The 22,445-nt window shown below is 35.8% G+C and overlaps 1 protein-coding gene and 2 long non-coding RNA genes across 8 annotated transcripts in view; 2 read left to right on the top strand and 1 right to left on the bottom strand.

The window, feature by feature from the left end:
• The window catches only part of LOC100871615 (uncharacterized), a 503,962-nt gene that overhangs the window by 278,132 nt on the left and 203,385 nt on the right, over positions 1-22,445 (bottom strand). For all 6 annotated transcript variants that reach the window (XM_086911195.1, XM_086911193.1, XM_086911188.1 and 3 more), the window contains one exon: positions 12,336-12,371. Coding sequence is in view for 5 of the 6 variants with exons in the window: in XM_086911193.1 (XP_086767319.1) it covers positions 12,336-12,371 (36 nt within the window). In the remaining variant the exon portion in view is untranslated. The remainder of the gene's footprint in view (positions 1-12,335; positions 12,372-22,445) is intronic.
• LOC147657154 (uncharacterized) overlaps positions 1-22,445 on the top strand; it is a 67,247-nt gene that overhangs the window by 7,220 nt on the left and 37,582 nt on the right. The gene's annotated exons all lie outside the window — the stretch shown is intronic.
• Positions 686-1,797, top strand: LOC147657155 (uncharacterized). Its single transcript, XR_015292983.1, has 2 exons — positions 686-943; positions 1,448-1,797. It is a non-coding gene; the product is annotated as an uncharacterized LOC147657155 (long non-coding RNA).

The following is a 22,445-nucleotide window of genomic DNA, read 5'->3' as shown; positions in this document are numbered from 1 at the left end:
GCGAATATTTGGCTTTTGAACTTCAATGTTGTACTTTGAATATATTATGTGACATTTATTTATATATATTCGACCTACTTTAAAAGTTCCATTACCTTCATCAATAAACTTTTCCTCAAGCCTCATTCGAACTTCTAGACAGGAAAAGAGGTTCGATTGGTACTACTATTGGTAAAGAATTTAGCCTCTTTATTAATCAAGACTTCCTTCTTCCTTAATTGGTCCAAAATTAACGCCTCATTACACGATTGAAAATTCATCGATAATCCATATATTTGAAATGAAACATCGTTTCTATATAAAACCTTTTGTAATTTCAGTCTTCATTCATTTCACACTCGTGTCTCAAGTGAAAAAGAGAAAATAAAAAAAAAATTCATTTATTAAAATGTCATCGAATTGAATGAACGAACAAACGTGAGAATCGTTATTAATGATACAATTTTTTCATAAATTAACTAACGTCAAATAACATTATTCATTGGAACAGATTTCTCGATTCATTTGATAATAATCCACGTTGAAACAAAATAAAATTCTCCATCATATATGATTACTGATAAACGATTTATTTGAATGGATAAATTGAAAGAAAACGAGGAAATCTTTATCTCTTTTCTGCTGTTCATCGACCGTTTTTTCCAACATGTTACTGATATTTCAACTGTTCCTCGATTCTCTCGTCAAATCAACATTATTTATCGCTGTTCCTTTTCCCTTGGTTTATGTTTTCATCGCTGTAATGGTTGACGCGACAAGGAATCAAGCACGTTCAATTGATCGTTGGAAAATTTTTCCTGATTGTGGATACAGAGTCGTTAACGAGTTCTTTAACATTTCAAATGTTTTGAAGATAAAATTTCTACGAGGTTAAAGATAAAATTATTTATATGAATTCACGATGGAACGAAATAATTATAATTCTATAAATTTTTACAATTACGTACGTGAATTATTATTGTGTAATTTAAATATTAAATATTGTTTTTCTTATAATTCGGCAACTTAATTCTTTATGCAGAAACAATATCATTATATTAATATAAATTATTATATGTTATATTTTACTTTAATTTAATTACAAATAGCAAGAATCGCATGTAGAAGATTGATACAATACCCATAGTGTCAATAAAATTATTAATGCCACTGTTGTTTAATTAAAATAAATTTAACGAGGGATTATTGCTCTACTATAATAACTACAATTGTTTTGCTAAATTATTCAATAATTTATATCGATAATCATATATTTTATTTCCTATAAATAGTCCTAAATTCAACATTATAAAATCTATCTATTTTTAGTCATAAAGAATACTTATTATCCTCCCAAGAAAAACTTTGATACAAACGATGGAATTTTTATGACTCAGGATCAAATTTATCATCGCATAGATCGCTGAAACGAACTTTTGCTACAAATATACCACGATTTCCATTTTAGATGTGAATGTAACTCTATGCACCGTCTCCCTCTGGTTGAGAAGCTACGGACTATATGTATAAGCGGTTCACTGCTAAATGGATAGAATGGGAAGGACCAATTGCTTGGGTTGCGCAATCCCCCGGATCTGAATCCATTCCATTATTAATTACGGAGGCATCTAAAATCCATCGTTTACGCAACATCCATTAATAGTGGCGAAATGCTTCGCGAAAGCGCGGGCTATAGTTGCCAATAAATTTGAACAGTGGTTGCATAACGGGATCGTGTGCACCGGCAAGTTTCTAATCCCGCCATTACTTAGAATATATCCGTGCTGCTCGCAAGATTATAGGTTACGTTTTCTAAAATTTTACATTCGACTTTTTTTCTGCTTGACGGAAGCAAAAGTAGGAAAAGTTCTTCCGGCAAGAAGACACCGTATACATTTTGCACAGTTATTGTTCGCTGCATCGAACTTTTCTTTTCGTCCCAGTTTCTTAACTCTTCTTATTTCGACGTGGCGCTACAGATATGAAAAATAAAATACAGCGAGGAAGCAGGCGAGGAAAATCGGAAAAATCGTGGGAAAAAAGGCGAGATGGGCGAAAATTAAGAAAAAAATAATCAAGCTTTGCAAATTTGACAATTTTCCTCATCGACCAGTTTATTGATAACTTTCAAAATCTACTAATCACCACGTTGTTTAATACGAAAATTGAAGCTGAAAAAAAATTTATTTCTCGCATTTTTCTTTCTTTCTTTCTTTTCTTCTTTACAACGCCTCGACTATTATCTATCGGACGTGACTCGACATTGCGAGACAAGGGGCTGCACAAACGAATAACGACTTTCTCATCTTATACGCAGTCCAGACCACGCATCTGTTTCTAATAGTACCGTCCACCCTTCTCCATTCGAAATCTCTTCACGTAACAGACACGACATCCTCCCAAGTTTTCGCTCGTTTGCACGATCTGTCCTACGATCAACTTCACATAACCTTACATCAAACCTTTCTCGCTTCACTGCCCTCGCTATCCTTCGAGCTCCCATCGTCGAACGGACCCCCTATCGAGATCACTTGACGCCCTGTATCTTCGAGGAAGCTTTTTAATATTAAATCGCATCAATCTTTTCAACCCTCCGTCACTTCGCGTCTTCAACAATGCTCTAGGAAGGCGCGAGGAGGGGGGAAAAAACGGGGCCAACGCCGTGTTTGCCATCTCTACGATGTTGCAGTCCTGATCTCTCAATAATACGAAACAAGTGTATTCGATTTGTTTTTTTATTTATTTATATTAAGTTTTTATGCAATTATCTTTTCGCTCTCTTTCTTTCTTTTTTTAATCTTTTATGTAAATCGATTTTAAAAGTTAATATACAGAAAATGTCAGTTGAGGTTTACAAATAAATCCATTAATATTAGAATTATTGCTGTTTTGAAGAATTTTTCATTTTTTAAATAAAAAAATTCTAACTCGATCTCTCACAAAAGGGAGTTTAACATCGGTTGTTAGAAGCGGCGATTTTCGAGCCAAGCCAATATTGCTTTTCTTGATCGTCCATTCCCTTTGTTCTCTTCGATAAATACGCAGGTGGCGCTAGTGAGTTATTTCTCAAGAAAAGGCAGGACAAGCGGAAAAATTCTCTTCTCCCGTTAATTCCATTTTCTTTGTCCCAGAAGAATCTTGCTAGAAACCTAGCAACAATTCATTTAAGTAAATACATATTTCTCGAAACTCGATCCCGCGCATCAAATTAGTGTCGTTGAATTCTGTTTCTGCGTGTTCGCTCGACCAAATGTTAATGAATATGACCAGAAATTGCAAGAATCTGGTAAATGCTGCATCCTACTCGGGCAAATGTGGCCGCCGTGTGGCACGTCGGTAGGTGTTGACCCTAATTTTACACCCAGATTTCTAACCCACTCTCTGCTCTCTGTTGCTGCTCTTCGAAAGCATCGGAGAAACGGATCAAACGGATCGTAAAAATTTGCACTCCTTCATTTCATTAAAAATTACTCTAAATACCCTAAATATTTTAATGTTAATCTCTGATTGTAAAAAAGAAAAAAACCTACTACTTTTGGGCTATTAAAGATTACATCCCAAGATTACACATAATGCTTCGAGTATCTACTTTAATCTCGGTGATCTCGAGCATCACGGGGTTATCAAACAAACTCGGTGTTACCCTCGATTTCCTCTTTTCGAAAGTTACACCGATTCTCAGGGCGAGCCTCATTTGAATAATAAGGAGGGGAACGACCGTCTTCATTCTTCTCAATTAAGCCGATCTACGGACGGTATATAGTCGAGAAGGAATCGAAAGGGTCCTTCCATGTTACTTCGAAGAATTCTTTTAAGGATTTCTTTAAATATTGACTGAGCACAATCCAAAGAAGAAAGATCGATGGCTGGGCGAGGAGCCACGTGATTCTATCACGTGACCTCTTGCGCGGCCATTTTTACATTTCTATTAAACTTTAATTAACATGTTTTTTTTTTTTTTTTCGATCGAAAGGTGCACGACCGAGAATAAAATCGTCCTCGTCTATTCTAAAACTATTGCGTTAAGCTTGAATTCTTGTTCGAGGATATGCAATTAATTTATTATCGTACATTTAATTTTGTGTCTTTTATTTTTCTGGTTAGGTTTATTTTATAAATCATTGATTTACAAATTTCAAAGATCTGAATTATAAAATGTAACTTCTTTTTAACTTTTTAATTATAAATCTTTAATTTGTTACAATCTGTTTTCTTAAATCAATTACAAAGCATATCGTTTTTATATAAGCAGAAGTTCATTTGTAAAAAAAAAATAACCGAAATTATTAAGATGAAATAAGTTTTACTCGTTTCTCTCCTGTTACGAATATTTATCGTGTCATTAAATAATTAACAAATTTTCGAAACAAAAATAATACATAAATCGACAATAATTTGGCTTATTGAATCACATCGTCATTTATTATATCGTTTCTATTTGAAAAAAAAATAAACAAGTCACGCTGCGCCTCTCTACACAATACTCTTCCCCACACTTCGTCAATCCTTACCCAATCACGGTTTATAATGAACTTTTTTCCGTCCCGCCATTTACGCGCCCCCTTTGTCTCTCACCGTCCTTGAATATTTATCGAAGTTAAACCGAGACGAATTTAATAAATACGTTATGATTTAATCGGGAGGAAGCCGAGTCAAGGGGCTCGAGATTACGCGCCCAAGGGATTGGAGGAGAGGGTGGAACAACCGCGGTATATAAAAAAAAGAACGAAAGGAATCCCGGTTAAAAGGCTGATGAAGGATCCTGTTGCCCCGTGGGATATGGACGGGTAATGTAAAAGAGGGAGAGAGAGAAAGGGGGGGGATGTTATGATATCGTTTAAATATTAATCGTGTCTTGGGTGAAATTTATCCCTTGGCGTTTTGAATTAAAAGAAATTTCGCGTACAAATTTACCGGTTGGTTAACCAGTGACGAGATATTTTCCTTCCTCTGTTCATTAGAATGAGAAACAATTGCGAGAAACAACAGGATAATGTAAGGGAATCTGGTAAATCGATCCTCGTTATTGGAGATTCCTTTTTCGACGTATCGGACGAAGCTCGTCGTTAGTTCGATTTCGAATATTCTTATTCGTAATTCTATCGGATAATATTATTTATCCGTAACGCGATTCTTCTTTCCTTCTATAATTTTTCATTGTTTCTCAATGTGGAATAAATAATAATGGACGGTGGAGATATTTACGAGCGAATCGGAAAGAATTGGAAAGTTATCGAGTTAACTTGCTCTCGACAAGTTTCCAAGCTTCATTAGTAAATTACACTAATCCGGAGCCAAGCATATCTGTTGGCTTTTTTAGTATTCCGCGTTTTTTTTTTTTTTAACACGTGTTTGCATTGCAAATCAACCTTTTATTCGCCACGATATTCGTCCCGTTCGTAATCCATTTTTCTCTTTGATTCTTCTACACCGGTTTTACAGATGTACTCCCATTACCACGGGAGACTGCATTTGTTTAACACTGCTTGAGAGCAGCGCCATTGAATTAACGAAACTTTCGTCCCCGCCAGTCAATCCCCTAATTCGCGCCAATTTTATTCTCCCCGAATTGTTCGACGACGAATTTCGAAACAAATCCAACTCCTCTGCGGGACTTATAATCGAGATGACGAATCAAAAAAAAAAAAAAAAAATTGTTAAAACTAACGACTTAACAAACACGAACGAAGTCAAAGTTTAACCACCGAAAGTGGATGGAGAGAGAGAGAGAGAGGACATGGATAATAAAGAAAAAAAAAAACGAAATAAACAAGAAAATATAGCAGAATCTAATAAAGAGTTTGTAAACTCCACTTTACAAACTTCATCCTTAGATATTCAAACAAACGAGCATAGAAACTTTCGCCGACTCGTTTAAAAACGCCTCCTCCTTCCACGAGGAAACAAGTAACCTCAAATGTGTTCACACACCGACACCGATCCTCCTAATTAGAACCACTTTGAAGCTAAAAAAACACCACGGCTCTCGATATCTTTCCCGCGTGGCCGACCCTTGAACCCGGAACAACCACCAAGAATCGCGGCTTCTGAACGCTCCAGATCTCCAGGTCGAAACGATAATTGCTCAAAGTGAGGCGAGCTGGGTTCGGATTTCTCTCTGGTCGCGAGGCTACTACCCTCTTATCTCCCGTCGTTCCGCCGAGAGATTATCAGGGAGGGAAACTGGCGCTGTTCCCGGGGAATCCCAAACCGGAGGAGAATGGCCGCCTCGAAAGAAGGGCGGCGCTGCGCTCGACGCGCTCCAAGAGATAATGTTAATATCCGGCTCGGTTTTTGCTAATTGCCGATTATTTCAGTTTATTCGAGTCTTTGTTCTGTTCGGTCACCTTATCCCGTGGACACGAGTGCCAGGAGAAGAGTCCAAGAATCGTCGGCTTGGTACGCTTGGTTTCACGCGATAGCCCCGGGGAGGGGAGGCTCGGAGAGCATGGTCTGATTATTTTTTCGTAATCGCGTTTTCCACGTGTTTTCGAGAGGATAGACTTGGAGAAATGAGTTAATTTATCGAAGGATTAATACTTCTATTAATTTTATTAATAGACGAATAATAATCTCTTCTATTTGTTTGAACGAAATTTTTCAAGCTCAAAGGATCATACATTTGATATTTTTTTTTTTTTCTTTTCATCGGATTAATATGATGTTTTGGATTAAATTTTTTCTTATATATATATATGTTAAAATATTTCTTATAATTTTCATTAAATATTTCCAATCCATTATTGATTTAATTAACGTTATAAATGTTTCAAGTAATCCTGGTCTCCTCTCTATTGCATTTCCATTCCATTCGAAATTTCATTTAACACTCACTTTCTCGATGCACAATTCACCGATACTCGTATAATACTCTAACAAGACTTCGCGCGTTCGTTCGAAAACAGTCGTTAATCATTAACAACACGCTTCGTGTATCCGGCCAATCTATCAGACAACAGAACCACATCGTATCCCATCGAGCATTCTCGAGCGGAAGACAGGCCTTTTTTAAAATTCTCCGCCAATTTTCAACCGAACTGTGTATATTTTTGCCCGGTCACGCGATATCACGACCGCCACTTTTTACGATGTTAAAGAATAATCGCTCGCTCGAGGTCTCGCCGAGCCGCTTCGGCCGAGCCAGAGGAGGAAGGGAGACCACGTGAAACGGCGGGGGAGGGGGGATTGGAGAGTAAAAATCCCTGGATGGAGGGCATAGGGCCTAGATTAAACGCGATAATACACCGTCCTGATACCTTTTTGGCCCCGACGCAGCAAGCCTCGTTATCCGCTTTCCCTCGGCAACGTTCGCCACGCCACTCGCAAGCGGTGGCTCCACAAATTTTGCAAAACACCGATATAAATCGTTTGATAACGCGTCTGGCCCTGGGCGTCGATATATACGCTTGGAAAAAAGGCTGGCGCGCGGGCAGAGGAAGGGGATGAGGGGAGGAGAGAAAGGGAAACAGAGATAGGAGTGGGGTGGAGGAAGAGGAGGTGGAAATTTGGCGAAACGCCAACTCGAAGCCGTTTCGAAGGCAAGTATAAACAACGATCAACGACGCGTCGAGCTGATATCGCTAATTGCAAAAACTATACGCTTTTGGTCAACTATCGTCCTCTGCCTACTGTTGGCGAAATGGGTTGGAAAGAGTGATCGCGAGTAGAAGTTTGATCTTACGGTGTGTGGTGGACGTGTGTGTGATAGTGACGTAATAGTATTTGCAAGCCAAACGTTTAGAGATTAGTCAATTTGAATGAAGTTTTTGGTTTATACGTGGTGTTATAATATATTTTGAGAATTTAGAGATTAATGCAAGCACAAAAATTGATTATTTATTATGTTATAAGAAGTTGAAGTTTAAACGAGACAGAGATAGAGCGAGGTAGCTCTAGCTTCCTCACATGGCGGCGCCACTGTTTCGATATGCCTCCGTCTCATTTCTAGCGGAAGTCTAATTTATCTATAACTTTTATTTATTATTTAAATATGCCACAACCGACACTTTTATAGGCCAATTTTGTTTCGATTTCTAGAAGCGATCTTTCGAAAGTAGCTTACGTATTGGATTGATGAAAAAATATCGATTTACTGTAATTCTTTTATGTTTTATACAGAAAAAAACAATCCATTGCAATTATTAATTTCAATAAAACGTAAAATCGAAAAACTGTTGACAAATGTTTGAATATATCAACCGTTGTATAGCGAAGTTGTTATCTTTTTTAACTAAATGAATAATTTAACAGGCTGGAAGCTGAAATATGCCATACGTGTCGGACATTTCTTTTGTCCAAACATCGTCCAAAGTTATATTTGCTCATTATATTATTCAAAGCCGAAACTATTCGAACGAAACTGTTCGAAGAATATAAATGAACTTGATCCCTCGATCTTAAATTAATAGATATACGTAAATTCTCATGGATTGTTTAGGTAACTCGTTAACTGCTTCACTCGCAATCAGCGATTCACCGCGAATATTCCACGTCAACCTTTCGCTAACTAGTTTCTGTTAAGACCGGAAAGACGATACTTTAGGCCGGGTAACAACACGCTTAAAGTTCCCTTTCCCGAAACTCATGAATTAAACACACACGAAATTTCACGATACTGCATAATGAAGAACCTAACTACCCCTTTGGGATTTTTCAGGGCTGACGTGAGTCATGCGGCGTGATCTTGCGGTGTTTTAATATAAGGTTGACGCACATAAAATGATGTTCCCTCAAATAGAACTTTGAACGTATCTATCTCCTACGAATTGTCATATAATTGAACGAGAATCAAAAGATGAATAAAAAAATTATTCATAGTAGATATACAAAATTTCGTAATGGAACAATTTTATGATATTGTAATTTGAATATTTCACATCTGATTTGGATCTCGATTTTCATGTGCTTATCCACATTTTATTGTGATTTACATTATCATTGTCAAATAAATATCTCGATCGAAGAAATAAATTTCTAAAAAGCGAGATAGCCCGAGCCTCTAAAAGCCTTGACGTTATTATTACCTCAAATTCGATCGATTTTACAATCCTATCGTTTGGCAAAAATCTAAAAATCCAACCTCTTCTTTGTAAAAATATTTTAACACGCAGAATCTTTAAATTGAACAATTAAAACTTCGACTACGATAAATTTCCAAAGTTTTCGAGTCTTTATCCAATTCGCACGTTTCTCAGAATCTTTGACGAATCCTCCACGTTGTTATCATTATCATAATTATTATTTCAAATTCGATCAAATCTCACAATGTCTCGGATATTGCGCGAAAATCAGGGCGCAATCTCTCCTCGAGGAAATATTTTTAAAAGGCGGGCAACGATGCGCGGGTAATTAAGCATCTCGGCGTTGCACGGCCGCTCCACAAGCCGGGCAGTAAAAACTAAATAAATAGGGGACGTCCGGCGTAGAGTCTGGCCACGGCGAAACACGCCCGGCTGGATCAGCCCTGGAGTCTGCACGCGGGCAGAGCTTGCGCAAACACAAAAGCTCACGGGAGGTGAAGAACAAACAGCAGTGACTGTAAGCTGCAACGTGGCCCGGGGCGCTGCGGCCTGTGTGCTGTTGAGAAAGGAAGGAAGGAAGGAAGGAAGGAAAAGACGAGCAGGGAAGGGGACGAACGAGCGGAGCGGAGTGGGAGGGAAGGGACGGCGGACAAAGACGGGGAAACTTGGCCGCCACGGAGTGAAAAGATGAGACAGAGGCGGGTGCCTATACCCCCGAGTAGGTCCCTCTTTTCGAAGACATGACCTCATCGTGTCGTTCTTGAAGATGTCGGCCTCCGATAGCGGGAGGAACGCATGCGGGGAGGGGTGAAGGGCGGATGGTGAAAAGTTTCGTAATGTCTCGTCACTGTGGTATAATAATAATTTTCTAGAAGTTGGATAATGAATCGGTATCCATTCATCAGATGCAGATGATAATAGGTAAGAGTAAGGGAGGGAGGAAATTAAGATTGGTGGAACAATAATTGAGAGGTATTATGATTGGATAGAAAAGTGATGGAAGTTTGTTTCAACTTTCGTTTCGAGAGTGCATTACCACCAACGTATCTATAATGAAAACAGACTTCCACCGGTCACATCGGTTCGACGCCACGAGTTATATATACGCTCCCAACTTTCCAGTCATGTCGGTTCGACCGATATTTTTCCAACTTTCCAGTCATGTCGGTTCGCGGCCCGTCTAAACATCTTATCCCGTTTCCGAAAGAGAAACTTTCCACTTCTCAAACTCCACATTTTACCCCGCGCAATGAATAATTACTTTCAATCGACTTCGCATATTAGCCTTAAAATCACACGCATAATTGTGGAAAAACAATAGGAACGGATATATTCCGAGTTCCAAGTGTACAACTTTCGCGCTTATCTATGCCGACTCGAAATACGTGCTTGTTCAACAAACGCACCTTCGTTCGTCGTCCCAGAATCAAATCCTATTCGAGCTTGATCTCGAGCGCGTTCCGCGACAAAATGTAAACGCGCCCTAACAGCCTGTGTCACTTTCCTCAACTATACTCAACTGAACCGTGCATGCCGGTTTTAATACATCGAATTGTACCGGGTCGTATAGTCTACGTAGAGTGTACGTATACTTGATATGCTCTATTTTCAACGGAACGAAGATCCTCTATCCTACGTTTCAAGGCGGAAACGCATTCCACGGTGCAAGAAACCGGCCGGATCTTGGAATCCTTTCAGGCGTAGACGTTGCTCGCTCCGTTTGAATACCGTTTCTACGGAGGCTTGACTCCTCGAGCATTTGAAGCATTCCACTCGCAATTCGCGATTCGATAAACTGGAGATCATCCCGAGATCGGAATTATTTTGTATTTCTCAACCTAAATTCAACCATGGTTTCGTTACTTTTGGAAATTTATAATTTTTTAAATAGTTTTTCTTTGTTTTCGTGAGATATTCTCATGGGTCTTTCGTTGCAAAATTCTCAATCTCGATGATTGAATAGAACCTTTGTCTTTTAGTTCAAATTTTTTTCAAATCATTTTCAAATTTTCTTTCTCTACTCTGAAAGTTGTACATGTTTTTATCAATTTTTATCGAGATGCAGATGTCGCAAAGAGTAGCGTTTGAAGAATAACAACGATGGATGGAAATTCAGGCTTTTCGATTTTTCCAAGATTCGAGAACGAAAATTTGTTTTACAGGTTTTCTCGATGCTTAGATATCGTAAGATTCGCCCCAATGTGCTGACCTTCTGCTATTTTTAATGGCCTACATTTTTACAATACTTTTGAACTTCTAAAAGTATCATCCGTTTAGTTAACGGATATAAATTAAGTTGTAACTTCACTCTTCGCCGAGATATATATATTTTCATAACTTCAAAAAGTGTATTTAGTTTTTTACGGTAACAAAGTCGTTTTAAGGAAAATTACACTGGACCCTGGCTGGCGCCATTGTAATATTCTCTTAGCCTTAATTTTGTCTACGAAGAGATATAAAGTCGAAATTCAATATAAATTTGTTTCAAAGTTTTCACTCATCGTCTTTGAACATTTAAATATTATTCAATCAACAATACTTTGTTAAAATGATTAATAATGGATGGTACAATCGCATTCTACAATTCACATATTTTACGAATATTGATCGTAATAAAAGAATATTTTAAATTTCTTTCCAATCTACATCCACCAACATTGTATATAATAATTAATTTAAAAAGGAGAATTCCTGAGTGATTCCAATAAGCAGTGTACGTCACGATTATCACATTATCACGTCACTATTAAATAAAAGAAATCCTTAATTGCATATTTTTGGGAATGAAGTGATTTTCGGATAGAAAATCCCGAGATTTTTCACGGTTAGCGAAACATTAAGCGCTTTGATCGTTCAACGCTGATAGTTGCAATGGCGGCGATATCAGCGATATTCGATTTTCCGGCGCAGCGGTCGTCGGGTTTCCGGTCGTTTTTAAAAAAAAAAAAAATATACGCCGCATGGTGGAGCGCGATTTTTGTTCGAAGCGGGAGCGAACAGGTGGCCTGTGTCTCGAAAGCTAATCGAAACGCTTTTCGAAACGTGTAAAAAAAGAAAAAAAAAGAAAAAAAAATATCGTCACTGTGTACACATAGTGTGGAACACATCAGTTTACGATTGATTTTTGAAATTTATTTGCATCAATTATTGCGAAGATTATTCGTTATTTTTCTATTAGCTTAAGATTGTTCGTTTAAAGAAAAATGGATTTGAAATTGAATTAACCAAAAAAAATGATATTTCAATATTTTTTTCTTTTTCTTGTTGAACCCATTTTTGGTTCGATTATAATTATATTAGAATTTGTATGATTAGGTTAGTGGTTCGTTAACTCACCTATTATTTTTGGCGTTGGAGAGGTCAACGATCGTTCTGTAACAAAAATACGTACGTTCGGTTTTAACTTCTTCGAGGAACATAATTATTATAACGTATAATATTACAATTTATTTATTGAATTTTATATTTTTTGCGTTTAAACGTAAAAGAGTAACAACTATCTATATATGCAGCAATTATAAATACGTCATATATTATATTAAATTATTAATTTATCCTCTAATTAATTATATAATCAATGTTTCAAATTATTGCCAATTCCACTTCATAATAATCAATAATATAATTTTCATTATATTTTCATTCGATGTAATATTTATTTATTTTTATCTAGTGTATGAATATGAATAGAGTACAATACAGTTCGAAAACAATTTTATATCGATACTTATATCGATATTTATTTATTTTTTTTTTACTTCCTTAAAATATTTCAAAATATTTAATTATCGGGAATATCAAATATTCCTAAATTTCAGCGCATCGATTCGCACAGATCAGAATAGCTCAAAGCTGGCCAAGTATAACTTATTGCATCTAATCTAGCTTCATCACTTAGCTTGCAACTAGGTTAGTGGACGCGAGCTCATCATCCCAGGAAGCCTTGCACTTTCCAACTACGTGGGGGTAACTTAATTTACGATACTTCCACCCCGAAAACCAGTGTGTCCAGGTAATGAACGGGCGAATGTTGCGTGTCCAGTGTTCGTTCCAACGATCTTCGAAAGTTGAGAATCGTTGTGGATCGAGTGGCGGCGCTGTGATCGTTGAACAAAAATCGAACGTGAATATATATATTCGATCTTGAATTTTTGTTATTTAAATTGCACAGTAATGCACAGGAGCAATTAATATTCTTTAGTGATTATACAACGATAAAATTAGGTGTTTATCGATGAAACGTTTGTAAGAGATAATAATGGGTTTAATTGTTTCCAATTTGGCAAATTGAAACTGAAGTTGAGATTAAAATGAAATTTCACGGTGTATGAGACCAATATGTGTTTGTCGTTGCCCAACTATTGTTTGTATTTGCGAATTTTAACTCGATATTGCAAGACAGCAAAGTGATTGTTTCACCGTAGTGGCACGATGAATTATCTGATCGAATGTGACGATTGAATTAATAAATTAATACATTTACAAAAGTTTTTTTTTTTATGATTAATTTCAGATGTAAAATTAAATTGAAATCGATCGTTGAATTAAATATCTCGAATCAAAAAATTCTATCTTCCTTCCTTTCTACTGGATAATTTATAATTTAAATCAAATTTTAATCATCGAAAATAAATTATTACATAACGTAAATGTTTCTAAATGAAATCGTTCTTCGAAAGAGAGAGAGAGAGGATATTTAACATGGATTAAAGATTTTTTAAAATTTCGTGATAATTCAATTTGAATTTAATGTTTAAACAACAATGTTCTTTCTATACCTTTCAAAATTGTTTGAATAATAATTTTGTCTAGCATCTAGCACTTTATTCGTGGCCTGTCCCAAGGTTCGTTAACTCGTGGTCTCGTTTTAAGACGTTATTACTACGATGATCGAATACCGCCTTATTACCACTTCACGTCGTCTTCCATCAAAATGGAGTCGAGTCTAACGTAAGCTACACGTTAAGGAGGGGAAGATGGACGAGTGTTTCACTTGCATTTTATTAACGTCACATTTTAGACCGTTCATTACTTAATCCCATACCCTTTCTTTTTTTTTCTCTTTCTCTTTCCCTTTATATTTTACTTTTTATAACACAAACGCGTATATATTAAATTTCAAAAATTCAAATTCAAAATTGAAATTCTTCTTTGAAATAACACGCAAGAATTAATTATACACGATACATTGTACAATTATGTTATCACATTATTTAGTTACACAGTATTACACGCGCATCGCTTCGTCTAACGTAAACTTAAATTGCTCATAACTCATCCATAAATAATCCGACCAAATAATCCACCTTCAAAGCCATCTCACGAACGTAACTTCAGCTTCAAACTTGTATATACGTAACTTTCAACTGATTATTTACACGTCGCGTCATCTTCTCATAATTCTCGAAATTCTCATCTAACCGATATAAATCGAAATATTGACACGTCCTTTTCAGAACGAAAGACGAAAGAAAAAGAAAGGAACAAATAGATGGATAAAGAAAGAGGATGAAAAATACGGTAGCCTTGTTGTTGTTTCGCGGTGTGCGTGAACACGCAACAGAGCGTAACGTATGGCCGTTTGCTTTTTTACGCGTCTGCGGATGAATCGGTAACGGCATTTTTCGCCAAGTGACGATAAATTACAGCGGCCGTGACGACGTGTGCAGTCATCCGCGCGAGATATGCGCGCGATAAATTCGATGGATAATCGGTCGGAATGGCGCCGTTACGGAGAAGGGGAGAGGCACAGTCGAAGGAATTATCCAGTCCTCGTTCGATCGTCTCCATCCATTTTGAACGAAATCGAACGAACGGGAAAAAAAGAGTTTGCTTCTTGTTTGTGGCATTCTAATTATTATTAATATTCATCTGTTTCATTATATTTGCCATTTCGAATTGTATAATCTTTTAAAGTCGAAACTGAATTGACTTTGAATATTGCACACATTGGTGATGTCTGAACTGATGCTCGAAGCGCTATCTACTGCCGTACGAATGTACGATCGTTTATATACGATACGAGTTTCGAGCGAACGATAGCGATACTTCAACTATTTTGCGGCCAATTGTAATGATTCTAATTTAATGCAAACTGTATCGTTGCTGAATTCTATCTCTGTATTTTATTTCTATTTTAACTGATTTAAAAGACAGTCGTTTGTTTGTGTTTCTTCCAATCCTTATTTTTCATGAAAATGCGCACTAAGAGGAGCTTCAGGAGGTTTGTGCTCGCTTCCACGGTGGTCCGTCAGGAGGCGTGCAAGTATGACTTGTGAGGTGGTATATCTCTGTGTAAATTGAGGATCTGGAAAGCGTTAAGAAATTATACCCGCTCGTAAATTATTGTTAGTCCATTGAAAGTACTCGAGTTGTTGTAAAGTAAAAGCCAGGCTCTGTCTTGTCCTTCGTACATAATCCGTGTCGAGATCTTTGCATTACACGTTAAATTTGAAAGAAATTAGGATATATAAACCTTTATTTAAAGAATGAAACGATAAAGAAACACTTAGTTGCGATATAATCCAAATCTAAAGATTAAATATCAGTGTGATCTCTCTATATCCTCTCCTAAATTGACTTCAACTTACAGGTTGGAAAAGACCTACCTTAATAAATCAAGGCTTCTAGAGCAGACGACGACCTCCCTGTCTTATAAGACGAGAAATTTCTTCGTTCTCTTGAGAGATGAGAGTGCGGATCGATTTTATATCGCTCGATTGTCCGAGCAATCGTTTCCTTCGAATTTCTCCACCGTGATAACGTATTGCTCCTCGCGCAAAAGTATCCTTGGCCGCAAGAAAAAGTCGAAAAGAGAGAGAGAGAGAGAGAGAGAAAAGAGAAGGACGGAAGTCGCGGCGAGATAACGGTCTACCGTAAGTTCCGGACAATGTGTTCGATAGGCGAACGCTTTTGTCGTAGATTAGCAGCACGATTCGAGCCCTTGAAAATCTAAAGAAAGATGGGGAACGGGATATTGTTTTCTCGCTATCTAAACGGGTCTGACTTGTCAGAGGAAAGGAGGGGGATCGTGGAGATTGGCCACGTCGAACGTCGATTCGATGAAATGGTTTTTGACTTTTTCCGACTTGAAGCTAAAGGAAACGTCATTCGAAGGAGTGTATTTTCGTTTCGTTGGACGAGATGGAGGATCGAACCCATTTCTGCGATTTCGTTCGTTCATCTTATCATTCAATTCCGTCAATTATTTCCTTTTTCGTAATTTTTCAAGATTTTTACGAGACGTAGGAGAGTACATTGTGCTCACGAGCAATATATTGCATATACAGCGTGGATTAAACGGATAACATAGTGCACAAGTATGTTCTTTCTCGAGTGAAAATAAGAAAAGATTGTATAAACGCAAACGCTTTAATGAAAGAGTTTTAATAAAAAGTGATATGAAGTGTATCGTTCAATTCGTGGCAAAAAATTAATAGGATTAAAACGAGATAAAGATAAATTCAATTTTTCTAAGATGTCAAGCTTGCATAAAGACCGTTTGCCAAAGACTTATGTTTTATAATTAATATAAAACATTCTTCTCTTATTTTTACTGATCCTTATTCAATCCTATACAGTGTAATCGATTAATTAGAATTTAAGACGGCATTCGTAAAAACGAATAATCGAAACCTGCGTTTAATTTAAAATAAATACCGATCTCCTTTTTATTCCTCTACTATATTTCCAGTAGTTTCATCCATTTAGAGAGTTAAAAATATTTGACGATATCATCGAAAGTAGGAAAGTAAGATTTTTCCACATTTTCGGTCGAGTATAAAGCTATTTACGTATCCCATTTTTCGGAAAAGGTTCCTTTTTCTTCTTTCTTCTTTTTGCTTCTCCTGAACAGCTCGCCCTTTCCACCGCCCTTCTGTCGTGTATATAACAGGATGAGCCGCTTTCAACGTGAGTCGAAAGACGTTCGAGAAATTCGCGATGCTCAACTCACAATGAAATGGTTGGCCACAGACGTAGTTGAAGTTCCATGGCAATGAGATTAAGGCCTGATGCAACTACGACGCCATCTCGATTTCGCGGAGCTGACGCTTGTGCTATTTAACCGGCTCGTGTTTTTAATGAAAATAATATGCATAATTATAGTATCCCAGTTATGGTTTTATAAAATATAAAGTTTCGTTGAAACGAAAGTTTTAATTTTATTTCTTTTTTTTTTTTTTTGTTATCGTTTGAATTATCGAATGAATTTTGGGATGATTATCTTTTACTTTTCGTTCGATAAATTTTCGAAAAATTTTCGGATAAACTCTGACCCCGTTATGTTAATATTGAATATTGAAACGAAAATCAACAAATATATCGTTTTTGACAAAATTTTATTCAGGTTAAATAAATTTTATGATTTTTCTTTTTTTTTTTTTTTTTTTTTTTTAGCAGATAGATTGTAATAAATTTTGATGAACTGCTTATTTAAATATTATGAATGAAAAATCAATTGCAAAATCATATTTTAACGATAACCAATAATTACGAGTTTAATTTTATAAATGAATATATAACAGGTAATATAAAATTTTCGATAAAATTAATATCATATTATTTGATATTTTACGTAATCTACCATCATTTTCAATATATTAAATTAATAATTTTTAATAACAGCTCAAATCCACACGAGTTATTAATATTTATTAATGTAAATATAATAACTTAAAAAAAAAAAAAAAAAAAAAAAAAGAAAATACACAAGTACATTTGCATGACGATATTGCTCAAATCGCGATTGTTTTTTCAAAAGTATAATAATTTGTATAATAATTCTGACAAGAAGAAAAATTGTCATGGAACGAGAAAAATGCGTATAAATATTTTTTCTATAAATATATTTTCTACAAAGAGTTTCGAAAATTTAATCACTTGTACAAACATTATTATAAAAATATATTTTCACCAATGTTCAACGAAACTTTTTCTCGACAATTTACTTTTATATTATACAATATTTTATATAATATTATTATTTTCCAACCGATTATTTAACGCGAAAGTTTTAAACAATCGAAACACGATCGCAATGCATATAATTACGTTACCGCGGTCGATAAAACATTATTAGATAATGCGGAAATATTTCACATTACGAGAAAGTGAAAGAAGTTGAGCGTTTCATTCGAAATAAATCAAAACATCTTGAATTATCACGAAACACATAAAATTAATTTTAAATTTTTAAATTGGAAAATGGACAAAAATTGTGTTATTTATATGTCTCTCTTAATTTAATGAGCGACCTCAATTTCAAACGAATTTATTAATTTCGTACAAAAAAAGTTCTCGAAATTTCGTATGGAGATAAAATTGCGAAAAAAAAAATCGTAAAAAAAAAAAAAAAAAAAAAACGAACTTAGAAATACGACCTACATTCCAACACGCGAATACATAATCGAGTATACAATAATGTATTCCCTTTTGCATTCTTCGATGTATCATCCCCTTTCGCAACCTGCTCACGTGGCGCAAAAATTATCTCAAAGAAATATTAATAAATAATTATTAGCGCCTCGCTTAATTTTCACGTGCGATTGTATTTATAAAAACAAAAAAGAGAGAAAAAAAAGATTTCATTACAACAGCTTGTTGACTCGTAAACAAAAGCTCTACAACTTGAGAATTATGAATAATAGATCAGATTGCGTCGAGGCAGCAATTGTGAAAATGCATGCATTTTAAAAATTTTTTTTTTTTTTTTTTTTTCAAATATGATATTCGTATCGATGCAAATTGGACGTTCTAGCGTGTGAATAATCGACAAGATTTTGTCGCAGTGGCACGGCCCAAGGGGTTATTCACTAACAAGATGTCAATGCTTTGAATATATATATATATGTATATTCTGCATACGTGTATGTGTTGTATCAGAAACAAAAGACGAAACAAGTTTCTAGTTTTTCTTCGATAATGTTTTTCATCGATAGAATTGATGAGAGAGAAATAGTAGTACATAGTTGCATAAATCTGAATTGATTTAAGTATCGTGTCAGATTATACGTAAAATGTGGGAACAGTGAAATTTTGTTTAAGCATCGATGAAATAGATTTGTTTGCATAATGCTTTAAAGGATAGATACAATAAGTTACACATGTTGGAAACTAGTTATACAGGATTAAAGTAAATGTATGATGTAAATTTTTATGAACACATGTGTGTTTATATATATAATAAGCTATCCTTGTGACAAGTGGAGATTATTTCAAAGACTGATTTAAAGTAAGTATCTTGTTTATTGTAAAAAATTTGATAAATATTTACGAAAAGTTATCATCCCGAAGAAGAACAGAATTACGAAGATTTTACTCGGCGATCGTTGTTTACTAAACAAGAAAGTTTAACGTTAAAATTTTTGTTTAATCATCAATTGATTTATATCAATTAATTTTAAGTTTGTACGCTTGTAAAACTGATTAAAAATAACCCGATTTAACCCGATTTTGCTTCGAAGAAAATAAATTTTGTTGATAAGTTTTCAACGAACGCCAAGTAAAAACGACACTGCTCAGGATAATGGCCTTGAAAATATATTTGAAAAAATTATCGAATATCTTTTTTTTTTCTTTTTTGCAAAAAAAAAAGAATTAAAAATTCTTACAAATTTTTCAAAATTCTGTAAAAATTGTAAATATTAATATATGTTATGTGTTCGTTCTGCAGTATTACCCCTTTTAATTACCATTCTTCGCGAATGTAAATTTTATTTATCTCCGTACGTATTTATACTTCTGTAAGCCACACAGACAGTCACAATGTTATTTAAGACTTGCGCTCACAGCTAAGGAAACTCGGGACTAAACTTATTTCTAAAGAACGGCGCACTTTAAAACCTTTTTCCCGGAGCCTATGTCTCTAGACCGGGCAGCAATAAAGCCTCACGATAGTGCACGAGCGCTTTATAATTACTGGTTTTAATCTCGCAGCATTATTTCTGAGGAAAAATACACCAGGAGAAATTTTGCCACCGAAACAGGGGAGGGTTAACAAGAGTTATTCATCGCGAGATATTCTTTTCGTTTATTCTATTTTACGCTTGAATTCACTCTCGTGTACTTAGACGAAAAAAAAAAAAAAAAAGAAAAAAAAAGAAAAAACAAAACGGAAGGAATGCAACAGTCTACATTTATTAAATTTTCAAGATTCTAAATTGACATTGAAACTTAGATAATGTAATTCCTTCTTTTTTTTTTTTTTTTTTTTTTCAGTATTATAAGAATATTTTTGAACGTGAAAGTTTCCAGGGAATCGTTTTTAAAATTTAGAACAAAATTCCAGAAGAAATGAACATGGATCGTAATTTATCATTGTACTCGCTAATTGGCATAGAATTGGGGAGCAAACAGTTAATGGAAAACAGATATTGCCTTCAAAAGTTGATGACCTCACTTTGACTTTTTGGTCCTCGGATATTTAATCCTTAACGAAATAGTTAATAGACATCAGTTAACAAGTCCAGCGATCAAGTCAGCAAATGAATAGAATACGTTTGTGTTAATTGAAGCAGTTCAGAACTGGAGATGTCTAATTAACGCGACATTGGCGAATTTCTCTTCCACGAATTCTCGTCCAGGAATAGATCTTATCGTCCAAACATGATATCAACAGCATTGGCTTTAATTGCAAAAAGTAGCCGAGATGACTTTGAGCTTAAATTAAGATACTTTACTTGTGTAATTAAATGCAGTTAAAATTTGTAATTAGTTATCCAATTACGAATATAAATGAAAAAAGGAACAAAATATCCGTGATATTAAAAAAAAATAAGTTTAACTTTAATACAATAAGAGAAAGAGAAAGAAACAGAACGATATTTATTTATTATCTCAGAAATAACCGAGATCATAATTTCCTAGGATCAAAATTAGATAAATTTATGATTAAAATTGAAATGAATTCCCAAGACATAAATTAAACTCGTTATAGTTAAACGAATAGGAGCAAGAATGAAGACAAGTATTTTCTCTTTATCCTCCCACATATCATTAAAAATCAAAATTCAAGAAACGTTAAAAAGCACAAAAACTAAGATTAAACGACTTCACTTTTCACTCAATATTATTTGAAAACATCGATACTACGATAACTCGTTGCCTGAACGATCGTTCCATCCTCTTCTCCTTTCTAACAAAATGAATCCGTGCACAGCCCTTTTTCCATTGATATGGCAGCGCAATGGCGGTAAATCACGGGAAGCCGAATTAATTGGGTCAAAATCATTATCAGCCCTTCTCGCTGGTTTAATGATCTCGACCCTGGCCGTTCAACTTGAATTACCGCCAGTACAGTGCATTCGTTGTCTCGCGGATATCTGCGCGCATGCACGAACACGAAACGTCCGTGTGTGGATGCGAGAGTGAGCGGAGGGGTGATCGTGTTCGAAGCCAGGACGCGTCGTTCCAGATAATACGTCAACAAGATCGAGTCGAATTGATATAGGACGCGCCAGGACCGTTAATTCCGCGTGAAACGGCAGGAAGATACGGACGGAAGGAAGCATAACCCAATATCCGATTAAGGTGACTTCGGTGAATACCACTCGTACATCTTCCAACAGTTCGCAAAACTGTGCGCTTCTAGAGTTTGGATAACATTGTTATCGTCTTTGCATCGCGTTGTTTTCGCCATTTGTTTTCATTCCTCGAATACAGTTGCAAATTTATTGACCGCATCTCTCCTCTGCTCGCTATTCTCTATTTTGTGTTTCGAAAATTTATTTCTAATTTTTAAAAAGAATATATATACGTGTGTGTGGATATTATCGTATATTTATCTGATCATTTTAGTTGTCTCGCTATGATCATGCTATCCTAATATTTTTGACTAAGATCGAAATGCTTAGGGATAAGAAAAATGATGTTCCAACATCGTACAAGTCCATCCTCGTGTTCTATATCTAACGTTGATCAACCAAACATTAGACTAGTGACATTTTTCTCGTATATCAAACGACATCGGTAACATTCCATGCGTCACGGGAAAAAACGGTTCGAACAGCTCACGTTTAAAAGCCTGACAATCATCTCGTCTCCACGAAAACGTCTCACCAGCCCATTAAACGTGAAAAACGAACTTTCCACTTCTTCCTAACCTATCTATCAATCATACACCTTACCCACCGCCAACAATTCAAACCTCATCACCGTTCACGATCCAATAAATATTAAAATCGAACCGCACGCGCAACGACTTCGAGCCACGCTCATTAATGATTCATTTTTTACGGACAATACGTCGACGAATAATTTCGCACGCCACTAAATCGTCATTTGTCCCCTCGTTTTTTCGCCTCTCCGCTCGTTTCCATCATACGTACAAGCGCGCCATCTACCCGTACCAGCGTTAATCGGTCGGAATTTTTTCTCGCGAGCCGCCACGCGTAGCCGAAACGCTCGTCACGAAACGTCCGCTCGGCGATCCGTTCAATTTCTGTTGAG

This window comes from Apis florea, unplaced genomic scaffold, assembly GCF_048593485.1.
Source record: "Apis florea isolate Af1SG1 unplaced genomic scaffold, ASM4859348v1 contig_3203_pilon, whole genome shotgun sequence".
NCBI classification, from domain to species: domain Eukaryota; kingdom Metazoa; phylum Arthropoda; class Insecta; order Hymenoptera; family Apidae; genus Apis; species Apis florea.
Note: the sequence above shows the minus strand (reverse complement) of the source record. Positions and strands in the feature narration are given on the sequence as shown.